Consider the following 25,041-nt stretch of genomic DNA (forward strand, 5'->3'; position numbering starts at 1 on the left):
CATGGAAGTTCCATTTAGTTATCAGGGCAGAGCTACCCACCTGTGTTGTCCAGAACTATTAATTTAAAACACAGGAGCAGCCTGGCCTGGCAAAGAGCGTCTATGCGCAACTTTGCAGGGAAGGGCCCATGTAAAACATGCGAGCAAAATGCTTGCAACAAGTTCTATATGCCATAGCTATTCTAACATTTGTATCTTGTATTATTTATAATGTGTAGCAGTTGAGAAGCTTCTCTTCAACTCAGAGCACTTTCAGTGCTTTGCCACTATAAGGCAGGCTTTTCCCCAGCCGAGAATGTCCCCCTTTTGGGAGCGCAAATGAGGGAGGGCCTGGCCCAGGACTTCAAGCTGGCCTGGTTTGCAGAGGCCTCCTCGCCTGCAGAGCTAATTCAGGAGTAGGGTGACTCATTTACAGTTACTCAGTACTTAAAAACTTGGCCTCAAGGCCAAAAACACATCCAGGGTATAGCTCATGACAGACAAGGTTCAGTGCAAACCTCCGTAACAGAAAGAGCATTGACAGTATTTTTTAAAAGCCTTAAAATTACGGATGTTGAGAAATTTCTTGAAATTTTGTCTCTGAAGATCAAAAAGAGTCCAGTAGCACCTTTAAGACAAACCAATTTTATTGTAGCATGAGCTTTCGAGAATCAAGTTCTCTTCGTCAGATGCCTGATACAGAGACTGTCTCTGAAGAAAATCCTTAAAACTACTGCATGTTTATACAACTGCAAAAATGCTCTCCGAGCGCTTAAAATGCGTCTTATCTTCATAGTCTTATAACAGTCCTGTGAGGTAGGACTGTGCGGTGCTGAAGAGCAGGCCTGAGGGGAATTGGTGCCTTAAGAATCTATCTGATTCATTCCTCTCCCACTTCCTCCTCATGGTTCCCCCATCCCTGTATTTATCTCCACAACCCGGTGAGGCTGGGTAACTGGCCCAAGGTCAGCCCATGAGCTCCAGGCCCTGAACAGTTCCTAGCTCCAGGTCCACCACACCACCTCAGCTTTTCAGGCTCTGAAGTGGTCTCTCTGCAATTCACAATTATGCCCTGGGACATATTTAGCACTCGCCCCTCTCTCAGAGAAGCCTGCATTTTGTGAGGTCTGCTTTGGGGGGGCGGGGGGAGGAGAATCCCTGAAACCTGGATCTGGATTTCCCAGATTTTTTTTTAGTGTACGCCCCTATTCACAAAGCCTGTGAAAGCAAATCCCAGGTTTTGGCAGTCTGGGAACCTCTGGTCTAGACCATAAAGGGGGAGGGGCAGAGGCGGCTGAGCCTGGGATCTGCCAGCTGGAGCGAGAGTGCAAACGTTGCCTTTGAATACTCTCGAGAAAAGCAGAAATGAGGAGGATGCTGATGCTCTAGGAACACTGATACATAAAGCAAAACATTTATTTTGGCAGGTTTAATTCTTTTATACAAAATATTTTACAATTTAAAAACATTTTCCCCAACAACAAAAAAATCATATACATATATTTGTAAGAGCCAATTACACAGAAGTGAGCGATCATATGCACAGAGAAACCCAATCCCCCCTTTTTTCCCATTTACAAGAACAAAATGGCGAAAGGATCATTAACTAAGGGGTGCTTTTGGCTCCCGCTCAATTAGTTTCACAGACCATGAGGGAGACTGCAGTGGGAACTGGGCAGGGCATGATCCCGGAAGTGGAGCACCTCCTCCTCTCCTTGGCCTATTGGCACGGAGAAGAAACAGTCGCTGACAACTGCTCCAGTTGGCGTGGTGGTGCAGCAGCTCCGAAGGCGTCCCGGTGAAAACGGCTTCTTTCCCAAGCCCAGGCCGCCCTTCTTCCCGTCTCAGGCCCTGCCCCGTGCTGAGCCTGCAATTTAAGGCTAATCACACTGGCCTTGGCATGAGGATTTCCAAGACCACGGTAATGCTTTGCAGTTGATGGAAGTGCTTCTGAGGTGTCCAAAGCACTCAAAACACAATTATCTACCTATCATAGTTTACTTCCATTGGCTGCTTTAAAAAATCAGCAAAAAAGAGCAAAATCAGAGACCAAAATACCAGCCAAAATGAGATGAAAGTGGGCCTGTCAAAAGGAGAGTTAAACAATGGAGCAGACGCAAACAGAAAGCTGTTGCTTTCCGAAGCCCCCATCCCTGTGTTTAAAGAAAAAAAACCCATATGCGTGTGTTTAAAGAGCCAATGACATGGAGGAAGACAATTGTATGCAAAGAGGAAAACAAATCCCATTTGACTTTACAAGAACAAAGTGGCTGAAGGATAATTAACCAGAAAAACACAGGCTTTACCTCCGCACAAATATAATAAACCAAATTTGTATGCATCTTTTATATAAGACATCTAATTGTAATGGAAGGATTATGAACAGAATGGGCAACCAGAGTTCAAATGTGGTAGGGCTGCCTGCTCCTCCGATGGAGGATCCCCCACTCCCACCCTCTGCCCCCCCCAACTACTCACTTGGCTGGTGGAGGGGAAAACAGGCCTCCCAGGCGTGCTGCTGAGCGTTTGGGGCCCAAATTGTCTCGGTGCAAAGCACAGGAGCATTCCTGGGGAGGCCTGCACGATGACATCACTCCTAGAAGTGATGTCATCATGCTTTGCCATGAGGCAATCAATGAGGTAAGTGCCAGGTCCCCCCAACTCCTGCCGGGAGGGTAAGGGGACCTGGCGACCCTAGACATGAGCTGCAGAAGAGGAATCTTTGAGGTGTGCTGGAAGTTTAAAGGAACTGGGAAAAGAGCTACCAGGGGAAAGCCTAAAACCAAACAAGCTCAGAGGACGGGCCTTGCTGCGGACCGCGGGGTCTGCCTCCCCCTGGATATGGAAGCCTTTGCCATCTATCTGCATCTGCCCTACCCACCTGCAGAGTGAGGGGACAAAATATCCCAACCAAGATACTTTCCTCCACAGCTCACACTAATGAAGACCACTACATGTCTGCATGCTTTACCGTCATCAAGTGTCATCCAGCATATTCCACATACAAATAACATCTTAAGAAGTAGGGGTGCTCAAACACCCACTAGGCTCAACCAAATGCTCCGCTTGGGCATTGTGAGGCGGCCCCTTGATGGGCTGACCAAGCAACCCTTCACACGGTAGAAGAGCGCCGAGCAGAACCATCAGCAGTCTCTCTCCCTCCCCAAGAGACCCATGATGCCTGTTTGTAGAAAAACACCCCTCCTTTCTCAAAAGGATTTGCTCCACGTGGCTTGGGGCCTTGCCATCGACAAGATGGTCTAGTAAGCATGTCCCCCATACAGCATCTCCCTGCATCAGGATTACTGCCTGTGACCCCCGGGGAGTGGTGCCACCCACTGCGCAGACCCATGGATGGCTTACCAGGCAACGGGAGGCACCGGGGGACCACCCGAGCCACTGCACAGCTGTGGAAGTGCTCAAGGCTGACAACAGCAGAGCAAGGAAGACCCAAACCTGGACAACTGGCCCCTCCAGCCACAAGACCCCCAGCAGAACCTGCTCATGACAAAGCATCCCTTCTGAACACAAGAGAAGCCACAACTGCACACACTGCCTGGCCAGAATTACATACGGTTTAGCCTGCAACAGACCAGTTTGGGGCACCTTTTAAGATGCTGCTATTTGTATGTGGGATATGCTAAACATGATGACTTTTCAAATTAATGGGTCTAATCCTTCCACAGCAACAGTGTATCTGGTATTATTCTTAAATAAAAAGGGGATATACATACATATTTTGGTTAAATATTTGCAGAGATGTTTCAATATCTGTGTTTGTGATATTGCTTCTTTGTTCTGGCCTTGATTCCTCTGTATTTTTTAATCTTTTTGTTTCTACTGAAGATTATTAAGACATAACCATTGCTCTGCATGTCAGCAGTGCTTTGGTTAACCCACACCCGGCCCTTTCCTCTCTTCCCTCCTCCAAATACATCCCTGTTCTCATGGGTAGACAAAGGAAGTTGATCCTTCCCCTTTACCATTATTGAGATTATGCTACACTGGTGCTTACTTTTATCACCATGTGTTGTACCTTTAAAGTTAGCAGCACTTTTGAAGGCAGAAGTCCAGAATTCCACATCATGATTCATCCCTTTGAAAAAGAACCCTTAAATAGTTTTAGCACACAGACCAAGATCGCTTCCCCAGTGCCTAGAGGATTTCCCCCCCATTTGGAGACCACTGCAAGCACAGAGCTACGGGAGCAGCTTTGCCTTCTGAAAGGTGTGTGCGGTGGCCATTGGTGTCAACAATGTGACCGCCATAAACCTTTCTGATGAGGGAATTTGCGTCCCCAGAAGAGTGCAAGCCCAGGGGAGGCCCACAAGGTCAGTTCATTGGCCTTGCTGGACATGACGCAGTGGGTCCATCACAAAACGAGAGGAAGCTGGCCTTGTGCTGAAACAGTAGCTCGGGGATGGGGATGGCTACCCGACTGATGTGTGTGTTTCTGGGGGGAGGAGGGGAGAGAAAGATCATTGCTAGTAAGGGCCCATCCTGCACTCACAGGGGAGCCCATCCCAGAGTCATTGCTGGAGGCCAAAAGCCTTCAGCAGAGTCGGGAGGTCTCGTGCGTCTGCCGCTGCATAGAGGTCACTCTGGCCCAGCATGGATAGGGCCATGCGGAGGGTGCTCCAGATATTGTCTGACATGGCGCCCTGCTGCCCTCGTGGCCCCCGGCTCTTCTGCTGCATATGCAAGGCTTCCAGGAAATGCTCTACAGCTTCTCTGTGGAGACAGAAAGTAAGATGATTGGTGGTAGGGTGGAGTCTAAGGCAGGGAGGGGGCAGACACACAGACTGCCACAAAGTTAGGCTCAGACAGGTGAAGGCAACAGTCACAAGGATTCCATCCTCACTCAGTATCATCTGTTGTGCTCCAGGCCTCTGCAACTCCAACACAAACACACCTGAAGCTCCAGAACTATTCTGGGATAATATGGTGGCAATGGAGGGAAGCCACAGAGGCTGGACAGGGAGTCCAGCGTGGCCCTTGCAGGTCTTCATGGGAGCACAGCCAATGGAAGATGCCCCTGAGCAGTATGGAGCTTTGGGAGGAAAGGAGGGACAGAGAGGGAATGTGTGAGCAGCAAGCTAGGCTCTTAGAAACACATACCCAACCCAGTCTGCCTGGCTCCCAGACACTTTTCAACTCATTTCTCAGGTCTGCATGTGTACAAGAGGCTCTTTACTTGACCCATGTCTTTCCCCCAAACTCTTCCCAAGTGGAACTCAACAGATAGTAAATGCAAGCATTTTCACAAACAGGCAACAGACCTAAGCCAGCTCCTATGATGCGTGGCAACTCCTCTTCTGACCACCAACATAAAAGCAAACATCATGCCTCTTTGTTAAGGGCCAAGCCGAAAACCAATATGAACAAAAGAAAACTCACAGTACTTCCACCCACAACACATACTTTGTGAGAAGGGGACCAAATGCTTGGAGAGGGCAGCCTAGCTTAATTCTTGACAACTAGGGGTGTGTACCCCAAAAAGATTCAGGTTTCCCACTTCTGGTTTACCGAAGTGGGGAAAAGATCAGGAAAAAACCATTTGGGCATTTAAACTGCTTCGGAAAGCTTCAGGTAGAGCTGCCGCAGCACTTTTCTTGCTGTTTGCAAAGTGCTGCAGCTGCTGCTGCTCTACCCAAAGCTTTCTGCGTTCTGAAGTGCTTCGGAAAGCTTTGCTTCAGTATTTCCGAATTGGTTCAGCAGTGCTGGGGCCAATTTGGAAATACTGAACTATTCCGAATTGGACACGATTTGGGCTAAAAACCCGAATCAGAAACCTGAAGCTCGCACCCCTCTTGCCAACTCTTCAGCCCCCTCACTCACCTGTGAGCTCCCAGGTTGATGCAGCTGATGCCCAGGTTGTAACGGGAACGGATGTAACCTGGCTGTAGCTCCAGGGCCTGCCTGTAAGCTGCAACGGCTTCTTCACTCCGGTTCCCATTGGCCAATGTAGCCCCCAGCTTGTTCCACAACAGGTGATCCTAGAAAGAGAGTCGAGGGCAGACGTCACAAGCGAGCTTGTTTCCTCCCCCACACGGACACACCACAGGGGCCGGAAGGCATGATTCTCTCCCGTACTGAGACGGCTAGTCTTTCAGCCACAGTGCTGCCTTCCCTGGCCAGCAGTGGCATACTTGGGTCTTGGTCGAAGGCCTCTCAAATCGGCTACCTTGTGCTTTCAAATGGAGATGACAAGGACTGAACCTGAGGCTTTCAGCATGCAAAGCAGATATTCTACTGCTCAGCCATGCGGGGGCCCCTCCCAACTGAACCACATAATCCTTCTAGACTTTTGATCCATTTCCTCTAGATTGATATATCCAATTTTCAATCCAATCAAACCTGAGGCTAATTAAACCTGGAGACTGGAGACATGAACAGACAAGACAGATCTTTCTATGAACCTGAAAAACATCCCAGGTCTGCAGAAAAATCTGAAATCTAAAAAAATTACATTGGGGGATTTAAAAATACCCAAATGAAAAAAAGGAAAGCCTGTAGCTTTAAGAACTATGCCCTCAGTGGCCATTGCTATGCAACAGCAACAGTTTTGCCAGCGTTCCTGCCTTTGTTTCTGTCAGTAAAAGGCAGGTGGAGGGGGCAGGCCCCCTTCGAGGGCTGTCTTGGCCTGTGAGGGAGAACTCACAGGGGCCAGCCCTGACACCAACCTCTGGCAACTGGATTCCACGCAACTTTCATGACTCACCCAGGACTGGCTGATTGCTCTATTCAACAGCAGCCACCCCACAAAAGCCATTATGGTGCAGTGCCAGACTAGGACCCGCCAATTCTGCCATGGAACCTGTGACCTTCGGCCAGACACACGTTCTTATCCTAATTGACTTCATGGGCAGGGATGGACTGGCCAGGAAGAGCACCAGGATGCCTCTCAGTTGCCTAATGGCCTGCCTACCCCCACATGGTCCAGGCCAACACTGTAACCAAAGGGGTGAGCCCAGCCCACCCGACTCCGGTGCAAGGGGCAGGACGCGGCATTTAGCCCATCCAGGGTGGAGAAGGCAGCACCCAGCCCACCTGAGCCCCGCGTGAGTTGAGATGAGGTGAGGCAGGTGGTAGCCAGCCTGTGCAAGGCAGGCAGCAGTTGGCTCGGCCTGCCTCAGGTGACGCAGGCAGCAGCAGGTGGGCAGACCGCCGCTCTCTTTCTATCCCCCCTGGGGCGATGGGGGCTCTCAGGCAAGGGGAAGGGGCCCCTTTCCAGGGCCTTTCACTGCAAGTCCGCCCTGCTCACAGGGATAAAATGGAGGAGAATCGTGCCAACTGTTTCAGGTCCCCATTGTGGGGAAAGGTGGGCGATAAACGCAGTAAATAATAAATATAGCTAAAGGTGGGGAAGCAGGTAAAAGGTAGGTCGGGGGGTAGGAGAGAAGGAAGCAAGGAAAGGTAAGGACATGTGGGTTGCCAGGAGAGAAAGAGGAAACGGTGTGAGGAAAAGGATACAGGAAAAATGTGGTGCCCCTTGCAAGTCCTGGCCGGCTCTCCCTGTGCAACTGGGCCACAGTTTTTCTGGTTAGAGTCTACCAGGGGGATGAAAGAAGGGAAAGCTGAAGACAGGATTGGGAAGAGACATAAAGGCAGACTGGCTGGGGGGGGGGGGGGAGGAGAGAAGACAGCAGGAAAAGGGGACAGGCTACGGGGGCTCTCGGGAAAGAGGGGACCAGTGGGGGGGACAGGTTTTTGCAGGTCCCCCACTTATTTTTTAGTACTGACGGGAACAGCATAATGCTGCCAACAGTATGAGCTATGAGCTAGAAAGTCTTCAATTCAAATCTCTGTTTTGAGCACAAACTGTAGCTTAAGGTGAAACGCTCTCTTAGGACTTCCCCTCCGCCACCACATCGGAATCACCATGCTGTCCTCCTTGTAGGACTGCTGTAAAAATGACTGAGCTTATATAAAGCTAGTAGCAAAGCCCACTGTGAGGAAAAATACAATAGGCTCTAAAAAGGGGAGGGTGGGCAGGTGGGCATTGCCTCCTCCTCCACGCCTGATCCCAGCCGGGAGAAAAGAGGTTAGACACTGCCACCTGCGCGGCTCCTGATCCCGGCCAGGTGAAGGGGGGCAGGCACTGCCTCCTGCTCTGCGCCTGATTCTGGAAGGTTGAAGGGGAAGCGGGCGTTGACGCCTGCTCTGCTTCTGATCCTGGCCTGGGCTTCTCGCCGTAGCGTGCTCTTGGAGGGATGGGCTGCCTCATCTGGGCTTCCCTCCACGGCAGCGCCCTCTGGAGGCACACCAGGGGAGGAAGTGAGTTGTCTGGCACACAGTTTGCCTTTTATATAGTAGGATTTACTCTCAGAAAGCACTACGTAAACGTAGGGTTAGGCTCTTGAGTCTAAGGCCCATGGAGCCGACCTTGTGTCTAGCCTGCAACTAGGGCTCATACTACCCTACGTCCCTCCATACAAATGTAACCTTGCTTGCCTGCTGCTTTAAATTTAAAAAATCCTCTGGTAGTTTAAGTGGAAAAAAAGAAGGGAGTTTTGAACACAGTCGTGAGAATAATAAAATATGCTGAGTAGTTCCAAAGTCAGGGAGAAGTGAGAAGTAAACTCTTTGTCATGTTATGTTATTTATGATCCACCTTTCTCACGGAGACTCAAGACGAAGTGAACATCAACATGATCAATGGCTAAGACATTCAAATAGACAATATAATACAGTATAGACTGCAGAAACTGAAAACAGATAATTTAATTATGGATACAATGCTGAAACAAACATAAGTGAACTGACATGATGTATTAACTGACATGGGAACTATTCAGTAGGAACATACTTAAAGAAACAGATAATATGCAGTAGCATAGGCTACACTCTCTATCCCTTTATTCAAAGCATCTCTCTGAACCATGTTCTTACAGCACAACTTATCTGTGTGAAAAGGCCCTCCTGAATAATTCAGTTTTGAACAGTTTGCGGGAAGCTGGCAGAGTGGGAACTTTCCAAACTTCTTCAGGCCGGCCATTCCACAAGGTGGGGGCCACCACGGAGAATGTGCGAGTGCACAGGCAGCTGCTGATTTTGCCCTTTTTCAGTGTGTATGAAGGTCTTTGTATGTGATAGCCAGCATCCTGAATTGAGCCCAGTAACTGCTGGTTACTGGCCAACAGAGTAACTGCAGAATGGAAATAATATGCATGCTCCATCTAGCTCCTGGCAATAATTGAGGTGCAGCTTCCGGCACCAACTGAAGTTTCCAAGTTGACTTTGAGGGGAGACCTATGTAGAGTGCATTGTAGTAGTCAAGCCTTGATGTCACCATACCATGAATCCAGGTGGCCAGGTCAGACACATCAAGGTAGGGTGCCATCTTCATGGATAGACAGTTTGTAGAAGGCATTATTTGCAACGGCTTTAACTTGCTTCTGTAGAAGCAGTGCTGGATCCAGTATAAACTTTTTTCTGGAGAAAGAGGTGGGGGAACTCTCACCAGGGGCAACTCCCGGCAGGAGGTGGCCCCCCCGTCACTACATGTGCATGTGTGCTGCCAGGACATCATTACGCATGATGCGGCCGCCCCTCCGGGAGAAAGAATGGGAAAGGAAGGGAATGAAAGAAAGTCATGGAAAGAATGAGAAAAGAAGGAAAAGAAAGAAGGAAAGACATGGAAGGAAGGAAGGAAGGAAGGAAGGAAGGAAGGAAGGAAGGAAGGAAGGAAGGAAGGAAGGAAGGAAGGAAGGAAGGAAGGAAGACATGGAAAGAGAAAGGAAGAGAGGAAGGAAGGAAGGCTTCAGCTGGGGGGGAATTCCCCTCCTCTCAGCTGAAGTTTAAAGCACGTTTGGGGCTTCCCCGTCCAGCTGAAAAGCAGGGATTAAAGAGCTCCTTTCCCACGGCTGGCCAAGCAGAAAGGAGCTCTTTTAACCCCCGCTTTTCAGCTGGTGAGGGAGACTTCCAGAGCGTTCCGGCACATTCCGGCAGAAAAAAAAGCCTGCTCTTAACAGAGTCTCCAAGGGTCAGCTGAGTCCCATCGAAAGTGGGGACATTTCATCCCAAGAGCTCTGCCTTCTCAAGAAGGCTCTCCTCAGTCTTGTCTAGGTTCAGTTTCAGTTTGTTTCCTTTCAGACAACCTGCCACAGCAACATCTCCACCCGCCCTGAACTTAGCCCCCTCGCCCCCAGGACTGATGCCAGTCCTGTGACAAGAATAGCCTTAAGCAGCCACCCCAACACTGCTCGGGAAAACCGGCCTCACGCCCCCAACTCACCTGCCAGCGTTGCAAAGGGAGCAGCTGACCACAGGGGGTGAGAATCAGGTGGCCAAACCGGGGGGGGGGGTCCCCAAGCCACAGTGACAGGCTGCACACAGGGCAGCCAGCAGGAGGGCTGGGCCTGTAGGGGCGTGGCCCAGCCCCCTTGCAGGAAACATCAGAGAGCTGAGCAAGCCCAGGAGCCTCCAGCGATGGAAACAGGTGGGGGAGAGGGTGGGCTTCTCCCAAGGGTGGGCATAGGGGGCTGGGGCTGAGGGATAAAAGGCGGGCTCCAAGGATGGATCCGGGAGGAGGGCAGAGGTGCTGCAGCCCCAGAGAGAGGGGGAAAGAAAAAGAGAAGCCGCCTTCCGGGGGGGGGGGGGAGACAGAGGCATGGAGCGACGAAGCCCCATTCTGCAAACCTCACTCTGAGGCTGGAGGAGCCGGATGATGGACAGTCCAGGGTCTGACCTGGAGGCCCTGAGGCACCGTAACAGCCAAGAGCCCCTAAAGCATCAGCAGAGGATTTGGCTAGAGAGACAGAGTCCTCTTACACGAGAACGGTCAAGTGTAGGGAGACGCAATACTAGCTGGGAAGGGTAGCTTAAAAAGACCATTTCCCCTCTCTATGGAGCCCGCATAGATCTCTCCTCAGAGGGTTTGTTAATTTCCTCTTTGCCTCCCCAAAGGCTCTGTCCATTTCACCTCCTCTTCCCAGAGGCAAAGAGGAAATTAAACTCCTGCCAACTGCCTTTCTTACTGCTCCATAGCCTGCCTTCCTTGGAACTCCTTCCAGAGAAAATCCTCCGTCTCCTCCACAAAAACGCTTGAGCCATCTAGCCTGCCTCTCGGACTTCACCCCGCTGTACAGAAACCTCTTCCTCCTAGGGTTGCCAACCCCATGTTGGGAAATTCCTGGAAATCTGGGAGTGAAGCCTGGGAAGGCATAGCTGGGGAGGGGGCTCACTGGGATGCAATGCCGCAGAGCCCACCCTCTGGAGCTGCCATTTTCTCCAGGTGAACTGGTATCTGTTGTCCAGAGATCAGTTGTAATGCTGGGAGCTCCCTAAGGCCCTTGTGGAGGTGGGCCATCCTGCTTCCCAGTACAGAGCACTGTTACCAGAACAGGACCCAACGTCGGGGGGGAAACCAGGGCATAAATAATCTAATAAATATTTTTAAGAGGCTTATTCCTACACAAACATTTTAATCCTGCTCTTCTTCTAAGGAGATCAGAACAATGTATGTAATTCTCCCCTAAGCATTTTATCCTCATAACAACTCTGAGAAGCTGAAAGTGTGTATTACTACTGCTGCTGCTGATGATGATTTGACATCTAGCCCACCCTCCCACAACCAGGCTCAGGGTACGTTACAGCAATATAGAGAGAGAGGATAAAAGCATTTAAAATACAATAAAATCAGAGTTATCAACAAGCACAGATTCCAGATCCCAAGATGGAAACCTACTTCATTCTTCCCTACCAACCATACACAGGAGAGAAAGGGGGGGGGGGTGTAAGTTGGCATCGTCATACTGTGACCACATGTGGGGGGATAGCTATATAGCCTCCCCACCCCCACCGGGAGACTGGTAGGGAGGCTTATTTGATGGATTTAGGACTGGCCTCAACCATATGCCTAGCGGAACATCTCTGTCTTGCAGGTCCACTGAAAAGATACAAGGTCTTGGCAGGCCGAGGTATCCTCCGACAGAGAGTTCCACCAGGTTGGGGCCAGGACCGAAAAAGCCCCGGCCCTGGTCAAAGCCAGCTGGGCCTCCCTGGGCCCAGGGACCGCCAGTAGGTGTTTACTTGCCTATCTGAGTACTATCTGGGGTACATATGGTGAGAGGCGGTCCCTCCTGAAACTGGCCCTCAGAGCAGAATGAGAATTTGAATGAGGGTCTCCCTAGCCTAGAACAGAAACCGCTACACCACACTGGCTTTCCAAGGGGAAAAAAGCCAGTACACCTCAGGGTAACGGGTTCTGCCCCAGCCCTTCCAGCTGACATTCTAGTTTTCCCTAAGGAGGGATTTGGGTGGCTGTTGCCAAAAGGAGCAAGCCCACTTGCCACTGAGATGGTAAAGGCCCCATCAGGCCCATCTGTGAGAACTAGGCCCTGCATCACAGACCCCGCCTCCTCCCTCTGCCCTCCCTCCTGGCCTGCGCCTTCCTTACGTTTGGGCGGGCACTCAGTGCAGCAGTGAAGCAATCCACAGCCTTCTCGTACTCGCCACTCAGGTTGAAGAGGACTCCCAGGCCGCACTGCACGTCCGGGTCCACGGTTGAGGGGTTGCTCTGCACAGCTGCCAAGAACAACTCCTTCACTTCAACAAAGAGTGAGCTAAAGGAGGGCGGGGAGCAAAGAAATGCCTGGAGTGGCACCATCATAGACAAGTCCGTATCTCCCCGCCCCCCCCCCACACTGCCCCTAGGTTGCCAACTCTGACCAGGGAAATTTCTGGAGATTAGGAGGGTGGTGCCTGGAGAGGGTGGACTTTAAGGGCGTGAAAAAGCTCAGCGAGGGTATGTCATCCTTAGACTTCCATTTCTCCTCGTCTCTATGGTATGCCAGAGAGTCCACCCTCTGAAGCTGTCACTTCCTCTAGGAGAACTGATCTCTGTAGTCTGGAGATCAGTTGAAATTCTAGGAGAAGTCCAGGCCCCATTCTGAGTTTGGCAACCCTCTGCCACTCCTTTGGCTTTCCCCAGACTTACTCGGTTAACAGGGAACCCAGGATACGTCTGGAGGGCCCAAGTCCCGGGCTAGGGCTGTCTCCTGCGGGCTCCTTCCCTACCAGATGAGCATAGGCCGGTTTGTGGTGCAGCCAGTCCCGCAGAGTTTCACAGGCCTGCTTCTGCAGTGATTCATTGGTGAAGCTGACTGCTAGAGCCATGAGCGCCGTGAGGTTCGTAGGGTTCAGCTCTAGACACCTGCCAGGCAAACACAGAAACCAGAGAAACATTTTGGCACACGAGCACCACAGCAATCCTTCCACAGCGGAGGACATCCTTATCCTTAGTCAGCCTGGAACGTTCACACTAGCAATGAGAAGCAGCGGCTCCCTCGTGCGGCCTGGGAAGGTCGGGTGTCCTCTCACGGGCATGGAATTTTCAATGACTATTTACTTAGCACCACCAGCATCCATGAAGCTTCCTAGATTAACATAAGCAATAACAACCCGTGCATACCCAGAAGTGCTTAGATTCTGGCAGTGTGGGGGAACAAAAAAAGGATGTGGGGGACAAAGAAGGAAGGGTATCAAAGGATGTATGTGAGCAAACCCCTTAGACCTCATCCTCATGTCCTCTAAAGCCTCCCTTGGGGTGGAAATTAGACTGGAAGTTCCACCAGCCAGGGATATACCCTTTTCATGTTACTCTATCAAATGCAGTGCATGTTGATGGCACTAGAACAAAATAAATATAGTTCTACTACTGTAGTGAACTGAGAGGGTTTAAAGACAATAAAAAGGGGGAAAACAACAACCCTGAAGACTAAGAGTAACCAAGGAGGTTGGAACAGAAAAAAATACTGTAGAAAATAAAAAAATATGCATTAAAAACACTGGCATAAAGTTTAATTAGAAATACATAAATTAGATTAAAATGTCATGTTTCTATGTATACATACTAAAACCTTGTATATAAGTTTTTTAAAAATCACTAATATATAGGCGTATTAGGATGACAACTTGCCATATTTACAGAACCAATAAAACCAAAAACCAGATGTGTTTTGGTCCAAAGGCCTTCCTCAGTGTTATAAAATTGTCATAGACAGCACCTGATCAATAAAATACATGAATTAAACATACATAACCTAGCACACAATTAATCTGGAATGGGGGGCGGGGGGGGGAGAGAAAATGGGGACAAAATGTGTAAAGGTTAATATCTGGAAAATAAGTAGAAAACTAGTATCAAATGAATTTATTTTAGTGAAATACTCATGCTGAGGTGAAACTAAAAATAACATGGAGTGAATTCTTCAGAATTCGGCCCCAGAACAGCATAAAATAAAGTCAGGGCATCATATTATATTAGGGGTTGTAATTCCTTTGTCCATAAATCTTAAAAAAGGACAAATACAGCCAAATTTATTGCAATTGAAAAAAATATTTTGAAAAAGAAATATGCCAAATAAAAATAAAAACAAGGAAATTTACCTTGTAGACCTTTACACACTTTGTCCCTCTTTCCCCCCCCCCCCTCGCCTCACATTCCGGATTCATTGTGTGCTTGGTCATGTATGTTTAATTCATGTATTTTATTGTATTGTCGAAGGCTTTCACGGCCGGAGAACGATGGTTGTTGTGGGTTTTCCGGGCTGTATTGCCGTGGTCTTGGCATTGTAGTTCCTGACGTTTCGCCAGCAGCTGTGGCTGGCATCTTCAGAGGTGTAGCACCAAAAGACAGAGATCTCTCAGTGTCACAGTGTGGAAAAGATCTTTTCCACACTGTGACACTGAGAGATCTCTGTCTTTTGGTGCTACACCTCTGAAGATGCCAGCCACAGCTGCTGGCGAAACGTCAGGAACTACAATGCCAAGACCACGGCAATACAGCCCGGAAAACCCACAACAACCATGTATTTTATTGATGGGGTTGTTGCCAAGTAGGCCCCCTCTCCTGCTTTAAGGCCTGCCATGGACTGTGTTAAAGTTTCCTGCGTTGCTGTTTTACTGCTGCACCAAAGATTGCCCTGCACATGTGTGTTCTGGTACATGTGTCAGTTTCCTGCCTGCGTGTTAACTACCTTGCTGCTGCAATAGACTGTGTAGTTCACTGACTCCATGCCTGGTTAACTGCACAAAGGACTCTTTTCCTGGGCAGCCCTGCCCTGACCTGTATCTGGATTTCCCAGTGTATGTTTGGACTTTATTACAAGTGTGCCCCGTGCCTGCATTGCCATCTGCCACGGACCGTGCCTGTTCCCTGCTTTGGACTGTGTTTTGTGTGCTGTTTCCCCTGCCTCCATGGAAGCCTGCCTCATATGGGCCCAAGCCGCTGCTAGCAGCCGGGCGCCTGCCGGGGAAACCTCCAGCGAGCCTGGCTAGGCGCTCCCTGGTCAGTTCCCGCCTGGAGTCTGCCGCGGGCCGGTCGCCGAGCTTGCCCTCGCTACCGGGCAGCCTGCTACCCAGCCCCAGCTATGCCCAGCCGGCATCCATGTTCTTAGGCAGCCAGAAGACCAAGAGGAAAAGACTGCTTTGGGAAGCCATTTCGGCGAAGCGGGCACACCACGTCCGCAGCGAGAGTACCTCGCCCCGCTCTGCATATCTTAGGAGCCGCCCCGGAGAAGGAACTAAGTGCCGACCATCCCAAGCACTTAGAGAATGCATCTCAAAGAAACCTCCGCATTCCAGAGCTGATGACATCAGGACAAGCCCTGTCCGCTGGAACATCCATTCAGCCCACTTGGATTTCCCCCTCCCTCTTTTGTCCCCTCTTCCTGAGGTGTCACTTATCGCAACCAGATTACCAAAGTGGCCCATCTAAGCTATTCAGTAACCCATTAGAACCTTTGTTTTAAACTGTGAGAACCACCAAGTACAGCATCAGCCACAGGGTACGTTTTGGGGTATTTAAGCTGGTCTCTCAGACCACTCGGTGCTCGTGCCATCCTATCCAGAACCCCTCGCTGTCCGTCTGTGGTCCCAGTGCTGGCATTGGGCCACCCCCCTCGCTGTTGTGTCTCTGCTTCGCCTCAGGATAAGTGAGTATTCCCCACCATCGTTGGGAACCAGCTAATGCGAACGTCTCTGTATTTCCTACTCTGTATTTCTTAGATCTTGTGTGTTCTTTGTTTGCTTGTGCAAGTTTAGGCTTACGCCACACTAAATACACGTGTTTGGAACTTATTTGTCGTCTGCCTCTTTTTCACTAGAGTGTCTGGAATCGGGACCTCCGTAGACATAGGTTAAGATCCGCGCTAATTTTAAGTTACAGACTGCTATAGCTAATTCCCCATTATAATAAAGAGCAGTTCTGGTAACAGGGTGCTATGACAGTCTTATACCACCTTTGGGCTGAAACATTTGTGGGGTTTGGTTTTATTGATTCTGTACATGTGGCAATGATTTGTACTATATACCTGTATATTAGCAATTTTATTTTATTTATATACATGATTTTAGTACGTATATGTAGTACCATACAATGTTTTTAATCTAATTTATGTATTTCTAATTAAACTTTAAACTGATGTTTTTAATTCAGCTTTTTCATTATTTTCTAGTTTTCCTGTTATTTCAGCCTCCTTGATTACCCCTGGGAGGGTTTAAGCCAAAAGCATAAAGGAAAGGAGGATTTGAAGGATTTTGACTTGTCTCAGGGGCCACACAGAGGCAGACCTCAGACTGTGTTTGTACAAAAGCGGGAACAAGTGCTGTTCGGAAGTCAAAGAGAGGCCCTAGATCAAGGCTGCCCCGCCCCGGCAGGCTACTCACCGTCTGAGAGCGCTGATCGCTGCAAGTTCTTGCTCGTTCTCCGCTTGCGTTGTTCCCAGGTACTGCCAGGCCTAATACAAAGATAATGGAGGCAGAGATAGGTGGATGGCACTAAATCTGCATAGAACTTGACAAACACAGTGGGCAGATTTTTGTAAACATTTTTACACACACATACACTATCCCTCATTTTAGCAATCTAAGGGAGGACGATGTATCACACCACTTCATTTGTACGTCTTTCCCACAGTGTGAAAGATCAGCTGCATGCCCTGGACAAACGAAGATGGAGAGGTCCATAAGTCTGCCTCCTAGAGAACACTTGGTAGGGTTGCCAGCCTCCAGGTGGTGGCTGGAGATCTCCCGGAATTACAATTGATCTCCAGGTGACAGAGATCAGTTCCCCTGGAGAAAATGGCTGCTTTGGAGGGTAGACTCTATGGCATTATACTATTCTGAGGCCTTTCTCCTCCACAAACCCCGCCCTCTCCAGGCTCCACCCCCCAAATCTTCAGGAATTTCCCAACCTGGACTTGGCAACCCTAGTTCTTGGTGATCTCAGATGGGAGGGGGCCTGACTGGAGGGCTTTATAGAGCCAGAATATGAAAAACAGACTATGCACTTGTAGAAGCTTCCAGAAGATGTACAGGGCAGCCAGATTCTGGATCTAAGGCTCGTTATTTGGAGCTTTTATAGGAACTGGCTCTTCATGATCAAACAGCTTGCAAAGAGAAAACCTAGCAGGGTTTCGGTTTGGAAAGGCCCCAGCTCTCTGCCAGCCATCCTTCACGTCGTACACAGTCAGAGCTGGAACCTTGCCCACAGCGCAACAAAGTGATCCACTAATCTATTTATCTAAATTATATGCCTTCCTTTTGCCTGAGCTTCTCAGAACTTAAGGCAGGTAACAGCAAACACTAAAATGCAGGCTAAAAACACCTGATGTCTCCACCAACAAGGGTTCCCCCTCTGCTCAGGCTCCCCCAGGATCTCTACAGAAAAACAGTTTTGCACCCTGCTTAAAGACCAGAGGCGTAGGAGCACCCTTAGCCTATTTCAGAGCAGAGGGCAGCCACTGAAAACGCCTGGGGCCTGGACTGTTCCTCCACACGCTGTAGTGGAATTGCGGAAGATATCTGTATTTCGAGGAGTTAGTGGTTCCACAGTTCTTCCATCTTGACTGAAGAGCCATTTTTGGCCTGCACGTGCCTTCTATTACATATGAGTCTGCCCTGCTAAACTATACTGGATGGAAGATGATGGTCTGACCAGCATCTGAAGGCAGAAGTGAATATGATTTGCTTACAAAGGCTCATGGATCCTTCTAGGTTCAAAAACACCCTGGGGGATTTTAGATCAAAATATCCAAGCTCTATTGAGGCTACGGCGGGAGCTTGGATTGTGAAGCTCCTTGAAGCTCGACTGCTCCTTGCCGACTCTCTGACTCTTGGGACAGAAACCAGCCCCGTAGTTTACCACAGAGCTGGGTGACCTAAAGAGAGCTGGAAGAAGCTTAGAAAGATGTTGGCAGAAAATGTGCACTGAAGCTGATAGAAGTGTCCTACAAAGAAGCCCTTTGGAAAATCTATGAAGTGGTAATGAGAGCAAGAAAGAGAAGTTATTTCTCGGCAACCATTACATCAGCTAGTTCACAACCATCCCAATTGTTCAAGATATCTCAACATTTTCTAAATGTTAAATCCAAACCTTTACAGTGTCAAGAACAGACCATCAGCTGTGAGGCCTTTGCAAAGTTTTTTTGCCAATCAAATAACATGAATACGCTCTGATCTGGAGGCCGACTATAACACAGACGAAGTGGAAAACAAGGTTGCATTTACCTGTAACTGTTGTTCATCGAGGGGTTGTCTGCAAAGGCACACATTAGGGGAAGGGGGCTATGCGTGTGCAGGCTAACGACAGTGAAGATTTCCAAAGCTTTCTAGAAGACTAGACGTGCCCCTTACTCCTTTGGGCATCTCCTCCCCCAAAACCATCACATGGTCAGAAGGAGGGGTGCTATTCCCTCAGTCCTCTCCCCATGATGCCCCCAGAAGCTCAGGTTCCAGAGAGTTCACAGCGGGGCAGGAGGGAGGGGTGCGTGCCTGCACAGGAGACCACTCGATGATCGACAGTTACAGGTATTTTCATCTTCGTGGCTTCTGTGCAGCCCCACATTGGGAGAGCAGCAAGCTCACTTATGAAGGAGGTGGGTGTGAAGCCCTCAAAGAGACCACGGAGGCCAACCTTCCCACCAGATGCTTAGCATCTCACTGACATTCACCCAGAGGTGCTTCTAAAGAAGCTGGGAGCTCTCTACAAATGTCCCTGCCGAAATACAAGCAGGAAGGCAACAAGGAAAAAAACAGCATTCCGGTGGGGAGAGACGTGCTAGGTAAAGAGCACTGAACAGTCTCAGGGGGAATACTAACTGAATAGTTCAATTAACGGGAGGACAGGCGACCACCCCCGAGAGAAGAGGTGGGGAAGACTCTGGGTCTGTTGAGCCCATAAAGCAACTCAGATGTGAAAAAGAATTGTAGGAAAACTGCGCAGTGGCCTGCGCCTCGGAACCAAGGACAGCCCGGGAGGAGGAGGGATTCCTCGAGTCAAGCAGGCACGTTTCCAGAGGCCTTGGGGAAAAGCCTCTCAGCCTCGGGTCCCAGGCCTCCCTTAAGTTAGAATCCCACACCGCCAACGGAGTGGAGGGGCCTGTTCAGGCTGGCAGGCAGCCAAAGCCTTTAGAAAAAAGCATCCCAGTCTCGGAACCCCAAGAGGTTGTTATTCAGGCTGCAACACAGCCAAATCCTTTAGGGGCGGGGGGGAAGCCTCTCAGCCTCCAACCCAAGAGAGCTGTTAAGCTACACCTCTAAGTGTTTCCCCTCCGAGCTGACAAAGCCAAGGAGGGAGGGGTCTTTATCCCAGCAGGCAAAGCCTCTGGGAAAGAGCTTTGGAACGCAGGGCTCTGTCAGGCCACATTTCCAGATTTCTTCCCTCAGAACTGAGAGGGCAGCTGCCTTTCACCAGGCTGGTAGGAAGCCACAGACCTGGAGAAGAGCTGTTGTGGGAGGCTCTGACAGGCCACACTTCTGGCCTGGGCCCTTGGTGCTCAAGGGGGCCAGGGAGCGGGCAGGTGCCTTTAATCACGCTGGCATTTTCCACCATCTTGGCCTCTCTTCAGCCATAATGACAAAGGGAAAGACAGAAATTTTCCTTCTTTAAATGTAGTTTTATTGTTCACTAAAATAGCTATTGAAGATTAAAGAGTCCAGGAGCACCTTCAAGACTAACCAACTTTTATTGCAGAATAAGCTTTCAAGAACCATAGTTCTCTTTGTCAGATGCATCTGATGAAGAGAGCTGTGGTTGTCGAAAGCTTATGCTATAATAAAGTTGGTTAGTCTTAAAGGTGCTACTGTTCTCTTTACTATTTTGCTACTACAGACTAACACGGCTAACTCCTCTGGATCTACTGAAGATTAAATAGCAGTAATTCTCCTCCACCTCAAGGATGAGGTGAGGGAAAAGCAGAGAACAGCAACAGAGATCCTCTCTCTACTGCAGCAAAAAGAGAACTGAGGGAATAACGCCCTTCCTCCTGGTCATGTAATGTTTTTGGCGGGAAAGCATCAAGGCGAGGAAAGGAGCTCCTAGTCTTCCAGAGAGTCCTGGAAATCTTCTCCGTGGCTGACCTGCACGTACGGAGTCCCAGTATGGGACTGCACAGAAGTCACAAAGATGAAGGAACACTTAATACATCGTCTAGTTCACATATGGACCACTTTGTACCAGTTATAGGGAAGGATCTGTGAAGGCCACAACTTGTGCACTAGATCATTGCCCATCTTGGCTGCTAAAATCAAATCAGGACCACATAAATGAGCCCCTGAGGTCTATCATAAATCAGTCATTAACTCAGGGCACCTTCCCTTGGCCACTCAAGCAGGTGGTTATCCATCACTTAATTTTTAAAAAATCTCCAGACAAAAATGACATGGCCAATTGCTGACCAGTCTTTAATCTGCCCTTTCTGGGCAAAGTGATTGAGAGAGCAGCAGCTGACCAACTCCAGGTCTTCTTAGAAAACTCTAGTGCTTTGGACCCGTTTCAGTCTGGATTCAGGCCAAACTACAGGGCAGAGATGGCTCTAGCTGCTTTAGCAGATGACCACCAACTAAATATAGACAAAGGCCATGCTTTGTTATTGCTCATCCTGGTTCTATGTGCAGCCTTTGATACAGCAGGCCATGCCATCTTGTTGAGACATTTGGAGGCAGAAGAGGGTATCAAAGGATGTGCCTTGTACTGCTTTACATTGTTTCTCATGGAACAGATGCAAAGGGTCACTGTCAGAGACCAGCTATCTCCAGGGTGGGAAATCTTGTGGGTTTCTGCAGGGTTCAATCTTACCCCCCCCCCATTTTATTCAATCGGTATATAAAACGTTTTGGAGAACTCATTTGTAGCTACAGAATTGGATGCCACCAATATATGGATGACACCCAACTCAGGATGCAGTAGAAATCTTGTGTCACTGCCTAACAGCTGCTGCAAAATAGCTGAAAGCAAACTAATTGAAACTGAACCAGACACAACAGAAGTGATGCTCATTGGGAAGGCAGAGATCTTGAAGGACACTATACTCCCGACTTTCGATGGAGTTCATCTAACTCTTGCAGATTCAGTTAAGAACCCTGGGGTTATACTGGATCCAGTGCTACTGCTAGACAAGCAAGTTAAGGCAGCTGTGAAATATGCTTTCTACAACCTCAGTCTAGCCTGAAAGATGGCCCCTTTTTCGACACAGCTGATCTTGCCCCCTGGATCTATACTGTAGTAACATAGAGGCTTGACTACTATAATGCACTTTATATAGGTCTCCCCTCTAACTCAGAGACTAACTTGTGCAGAATGTTGCTGCTCAGTTATTATTGGGAGCTAAGAGAAGAATGAATATTACTCCTATTCTGCAGTGACTCCACTTGCTACCTATCAGTTAACAAACTCAACTCAAGTTATTGGTTACCACATACAAAGTTTTTCAAGGCCTTGCTCTGGCGTATCTACAAGACTGCCTCTCTCCCTATGTTCTACCACAGGAGCTTTGCTCATCTGAACAGGGCCTTCTGCAGATGCCACCTTGCACACAGGTAAAATCAACAGCTGCCCGTACACGTGCATTCTCTCCGGTGGTCCCCACTTAATGGAATGGCCTACCTGAAAAGGCCAGGAAAACTCCCACTCTCCTAGCTTTCTCCAAATAATGCAAATCTGAATTATTCAAGATGGCTTTTTACTCAGACAGGAGGGCTGTATTGTAAGGAAGTGGTCTCAGAGAGATGCATCAGTAAAGAGACGGGGAACATAGACTGTATTACTATGTGCTACTATGTACTATCTGTTACTTGAGGTATGATCCTACTGGGTAGTTCTAAATTGCTTGTACTCTATTTCAGCACTTCCTTGGCCCTGTATTGGATTTCTGCTGGTTTTAAATCTTTGCAAATTTGCATTTATATATCCTATTTTTTTAAAATATCTTTGAATTTGACTGTACGGGCTCACATTGTGTAATCCGCCTTGAGTCTCTGTAAGAAAGGCAGACTTTAAATAAAGTAAATAAATAAATAAGAACAATCCTGCTAAAGGCAGCAGCCCTTCCAGCAAGCATCAACTCTGTCTTGGTGGTAGAGAGTGCCGTCAAGTCATAGCTGACTTATGGTGACCCTCGGTGGGGTTCTCATGGCAAGAGACTAACAAAGGTGGTTTGCCACTGCCTGCCTCTGCAACGCTGGTCTTTGTTGGAGGTCTCCCATCCGATTACTAACCAAGGCCGACCCTGCTTAGCTTCTGAGATCTGACGAGATCAGGCTCACCTGGGATAGCCAAGTCAGGGCCCAACTCTGTCTTACCTAGAATGAACTTCAGTTTGTTCTCTCTCAGCCACTTGACCACTGCATTCAGACTCCAGGAGAGAGACTGCAGCAGCTGATGGCTTATTTAGATTAACCCATAGCTGGCTGTCATCAGCGTATTGATGTCCATCTCCTCCAAACTCTGCCAACCTGACATATTCCTGCTCAATGGAAGACATAGGGGGGGGGGCAGAGGAAAAGCAGGGACCCGCCTCCCCTCCTTCACTCACCTCCATGTGGTCAGGATTCTGTTGCACAGCAGCCTCGAAGAACTGCACGGCATTGGGAAGGTCCCCTTGCTCCAGGCATTTCAGCCCTTCTTCAAAGGCACGCGGGTGGTCCCGAACAGGGTTGTCCTCCTCAAACTGATACCCCTACAAGGGAAGGCGAGCAACAGCTTGGGATTTTTCTAAACATACTAGTGGACACCACTATTGTCAGAAGAGACCCCCGAACAATAGCAGTTCCTATTTTTTTTCAAGGGCTAAAGGAAGGACATGGAACACTTATCAGTTTTATTTCTCTCTTCCCCTCAAGGAACTCAGGAAGGCAAACGTTGGTTGACTCATTTCTTCTCAGAAACTCAGAGCTCCCTGACAATGTGGGTTCTGACCAAGAAGGGCTGAACTTCATGAGGTTAAAGTGCCACTTTATTTCAGCTGCAGATTGATGAAACACACCCAAATACACTGGAAACCAAGCCTCAGAATACAGTATCAAATGCAGAGCGTTGTGTGAATGCAGTCCTTCGTCTGCAGCAACATTTGTATTATATCACACAATACAAGAGATAAAGCATCAGGAGCATTTCTACATTGGTTTCTGAATGTGTGGGTGTGTTTGATTATAAATATTGTACAACTGACCACCGAGGAAGGTCTGAGGGCCGAAACACGTATGGTCTGCCTTTGTGGTGGTCATTGGACCACCGTACATGGAGAACGTTTTAGCCATTCTTAGCGTATGCATGTAGCCTGCCATTCAGGCCTCGTGTTTTAAACTTGTTTTTAACCTATATTTTGTGCACATTCATAATAAATACTTTTTTGGAATATATTTTACATTTTAGGTTGTAACTTGACCCCTCTATCTTTCCCCCGCCAGAAGGGCTGATGCCAAAGCAAACTTCTCCACCCTTAAGGTATCATGGAGCAGTTTGTGGAGCAGATTCTTAGAGCGATTTATAAACAGTTAGGCTGAGAGAAGCTTGGCTAAGACTTCAAGGCTCAGGGGGATTTCAACACAATTTTCTTGAACCCAAACTCTACCCTCTATAGCAAGGGCCCCTCCCAAAGCAGTAGGCAGAAAAGAAGGGATGGAGGAATTCCCTTTGAACAGCATCATGTTGCTCCATGTCTATGGCAAGGCCTGCAAACTGGTGGTGGCGTGGAATCCAGGGCCGATTCCAGACGGCCCTCCGCATCCCGAAACGTCGCGCGTCGTTGTGCGGAAAACGTGAAATATCGCGTTTTCTCGTGCGAGAAAACGCGATATTTTGTGTTTTCCGCACGACGACGCGCGACATTTCGGCCGTCTGGAATTGGCCCAGGAGAGAATCTTTATTATCAGTAGAAGAAATGCAGAAAAACTTTGCGGGGAAACCTCAGAAGCCCAGGAGGAGCTCAGACCCCTCAAACACACAGGAAAACCCACTACCGTGATACTGAAAGTGTGGCACCCATCCCTTGAGCCACAGAGAATGTGGAGTACCAGAGGGCAGCATGCAGACCAGGAAAGGGAACTGACCAGAACTCAGCACCCCTTAGGGTCCTTGTGACCTGGATCACGCTAAGCACTTGGCTGAGCTTGGCACCAAGTGAGACACAAGGTTCTCCTTACTGCCAACCTTCTGGAGCCGCCAAACAGGAGAATGTACTCCCTTTTCTCTCCTTATGGCCTCCAATTGGCCTGGAAAAGGGAAGCAACCAGTCACTGATAATTGCAGAAAACCTGGTAACCTCTTTTACCTACTGGCACTTTCTTCTGCTCAGTGAAGGAAAGAAAAGTACGGGAGGCACAGGAAGCAAGAGCCACGAGAGGGGGGCTTCTTCCTCCCATTGCTTGGTGCTTCCATCTCCCTCCATTCTGCAATTCCTTCCAGGCACTCTCTTGTCATATTTTATTTACAGACCACCTGTAAGTTCTGGGTACCAAATAATTATTGTTTCCGAGAGGCAATTCCTCGCCTACTTGCTAGGCCTGCAAGATGCAAAAGGAAATGGCAGGAAAGAGGGAGGAAGAAGAGACCCTTTCGTCCCAGGCATGGCATTCATCCCCAGAGCACTGCTACCTTGTCGTAAGTGGAGCTGGAGAGATCCTCATAATCGGTCAGCCAAGGATGGGCTTCTGCATCCCGTTTGGCCATCTCCTCCCACTCAGCCTGCAGCTTGTCCCAGAAATCCACATCCGACTGAAAGAAAACAAAAAGGTGGCTCAAGAAAGGCCCTCCTAAAGACACACATCAGAAATCTCCCT

General features: G+C 48.9%; 1 protein-coding gene across 5 annotated transcripts in view; it reads right to left on the reverse strand.

Moving 5' to 3' along the window:
* Nucleotides 1-1,369: 1,369 nt before the first annotated feature.
* The window catches only part of PEX5 (peroxisomal biogenesis factor 5), a 38,839-nt gene continuing 15,167 nt past the window's right edge, over nt 1,370-25,041 (reverse strand). For 4 of the 5 annotated variants that reach the window (XM_055002317.1, XM_055002318.1, XM_055002315.1 and 1 more), the window contains 7 exons: nt 24,857-24,976; nt 22,797-22,940; nt 16,651-16,721; nt 12,920-13,135; nt 12,380-12,545; nt 5,818-5,975; nt 1,370-4,710 (listed from right to left, as the gene is read on the reverse strand). In XM_055002317.1, coding sequence (XP_054858292.1) covers nt 4,509-4,710; nt 5,818-5,975; nt 12,380-12,545; nt 12,920-13,135; nt 16,651-16,721; nt 22,797-22,940; nt 24,857-24,976 — 1,077 coding nt within the window. In that variant the 3' untranslated portion in view covers nt 1,370-4,508. The remainder of the gene's footprint in view (nt 4,711-5,817; nt 5,976-12,379; nt 12,546-12,919; nt 13,136-16,650; nt 16,722-22,796; nt 22,941-24,856; nt 24,977-25,041) is intronic. The other variant, XR_008598488.1, reaches the window with a different exon arrangement.

The sequence above is a fragment of the Eublepharis macularius genome, chromosome 18, assembly GCF_028583425.1.
Source record: "Eublepharis macularius isolate TG4126 chromosome 18, MPM_Emac_v1.0, whole genome shotgun sequence".
NCBI classification, from domain to species: Eukaryota; Metazoa; Chordata; class Lepidosauria; order Squamata; family Eublepharidae; genus Eublepharis; species Eublepharis macularius.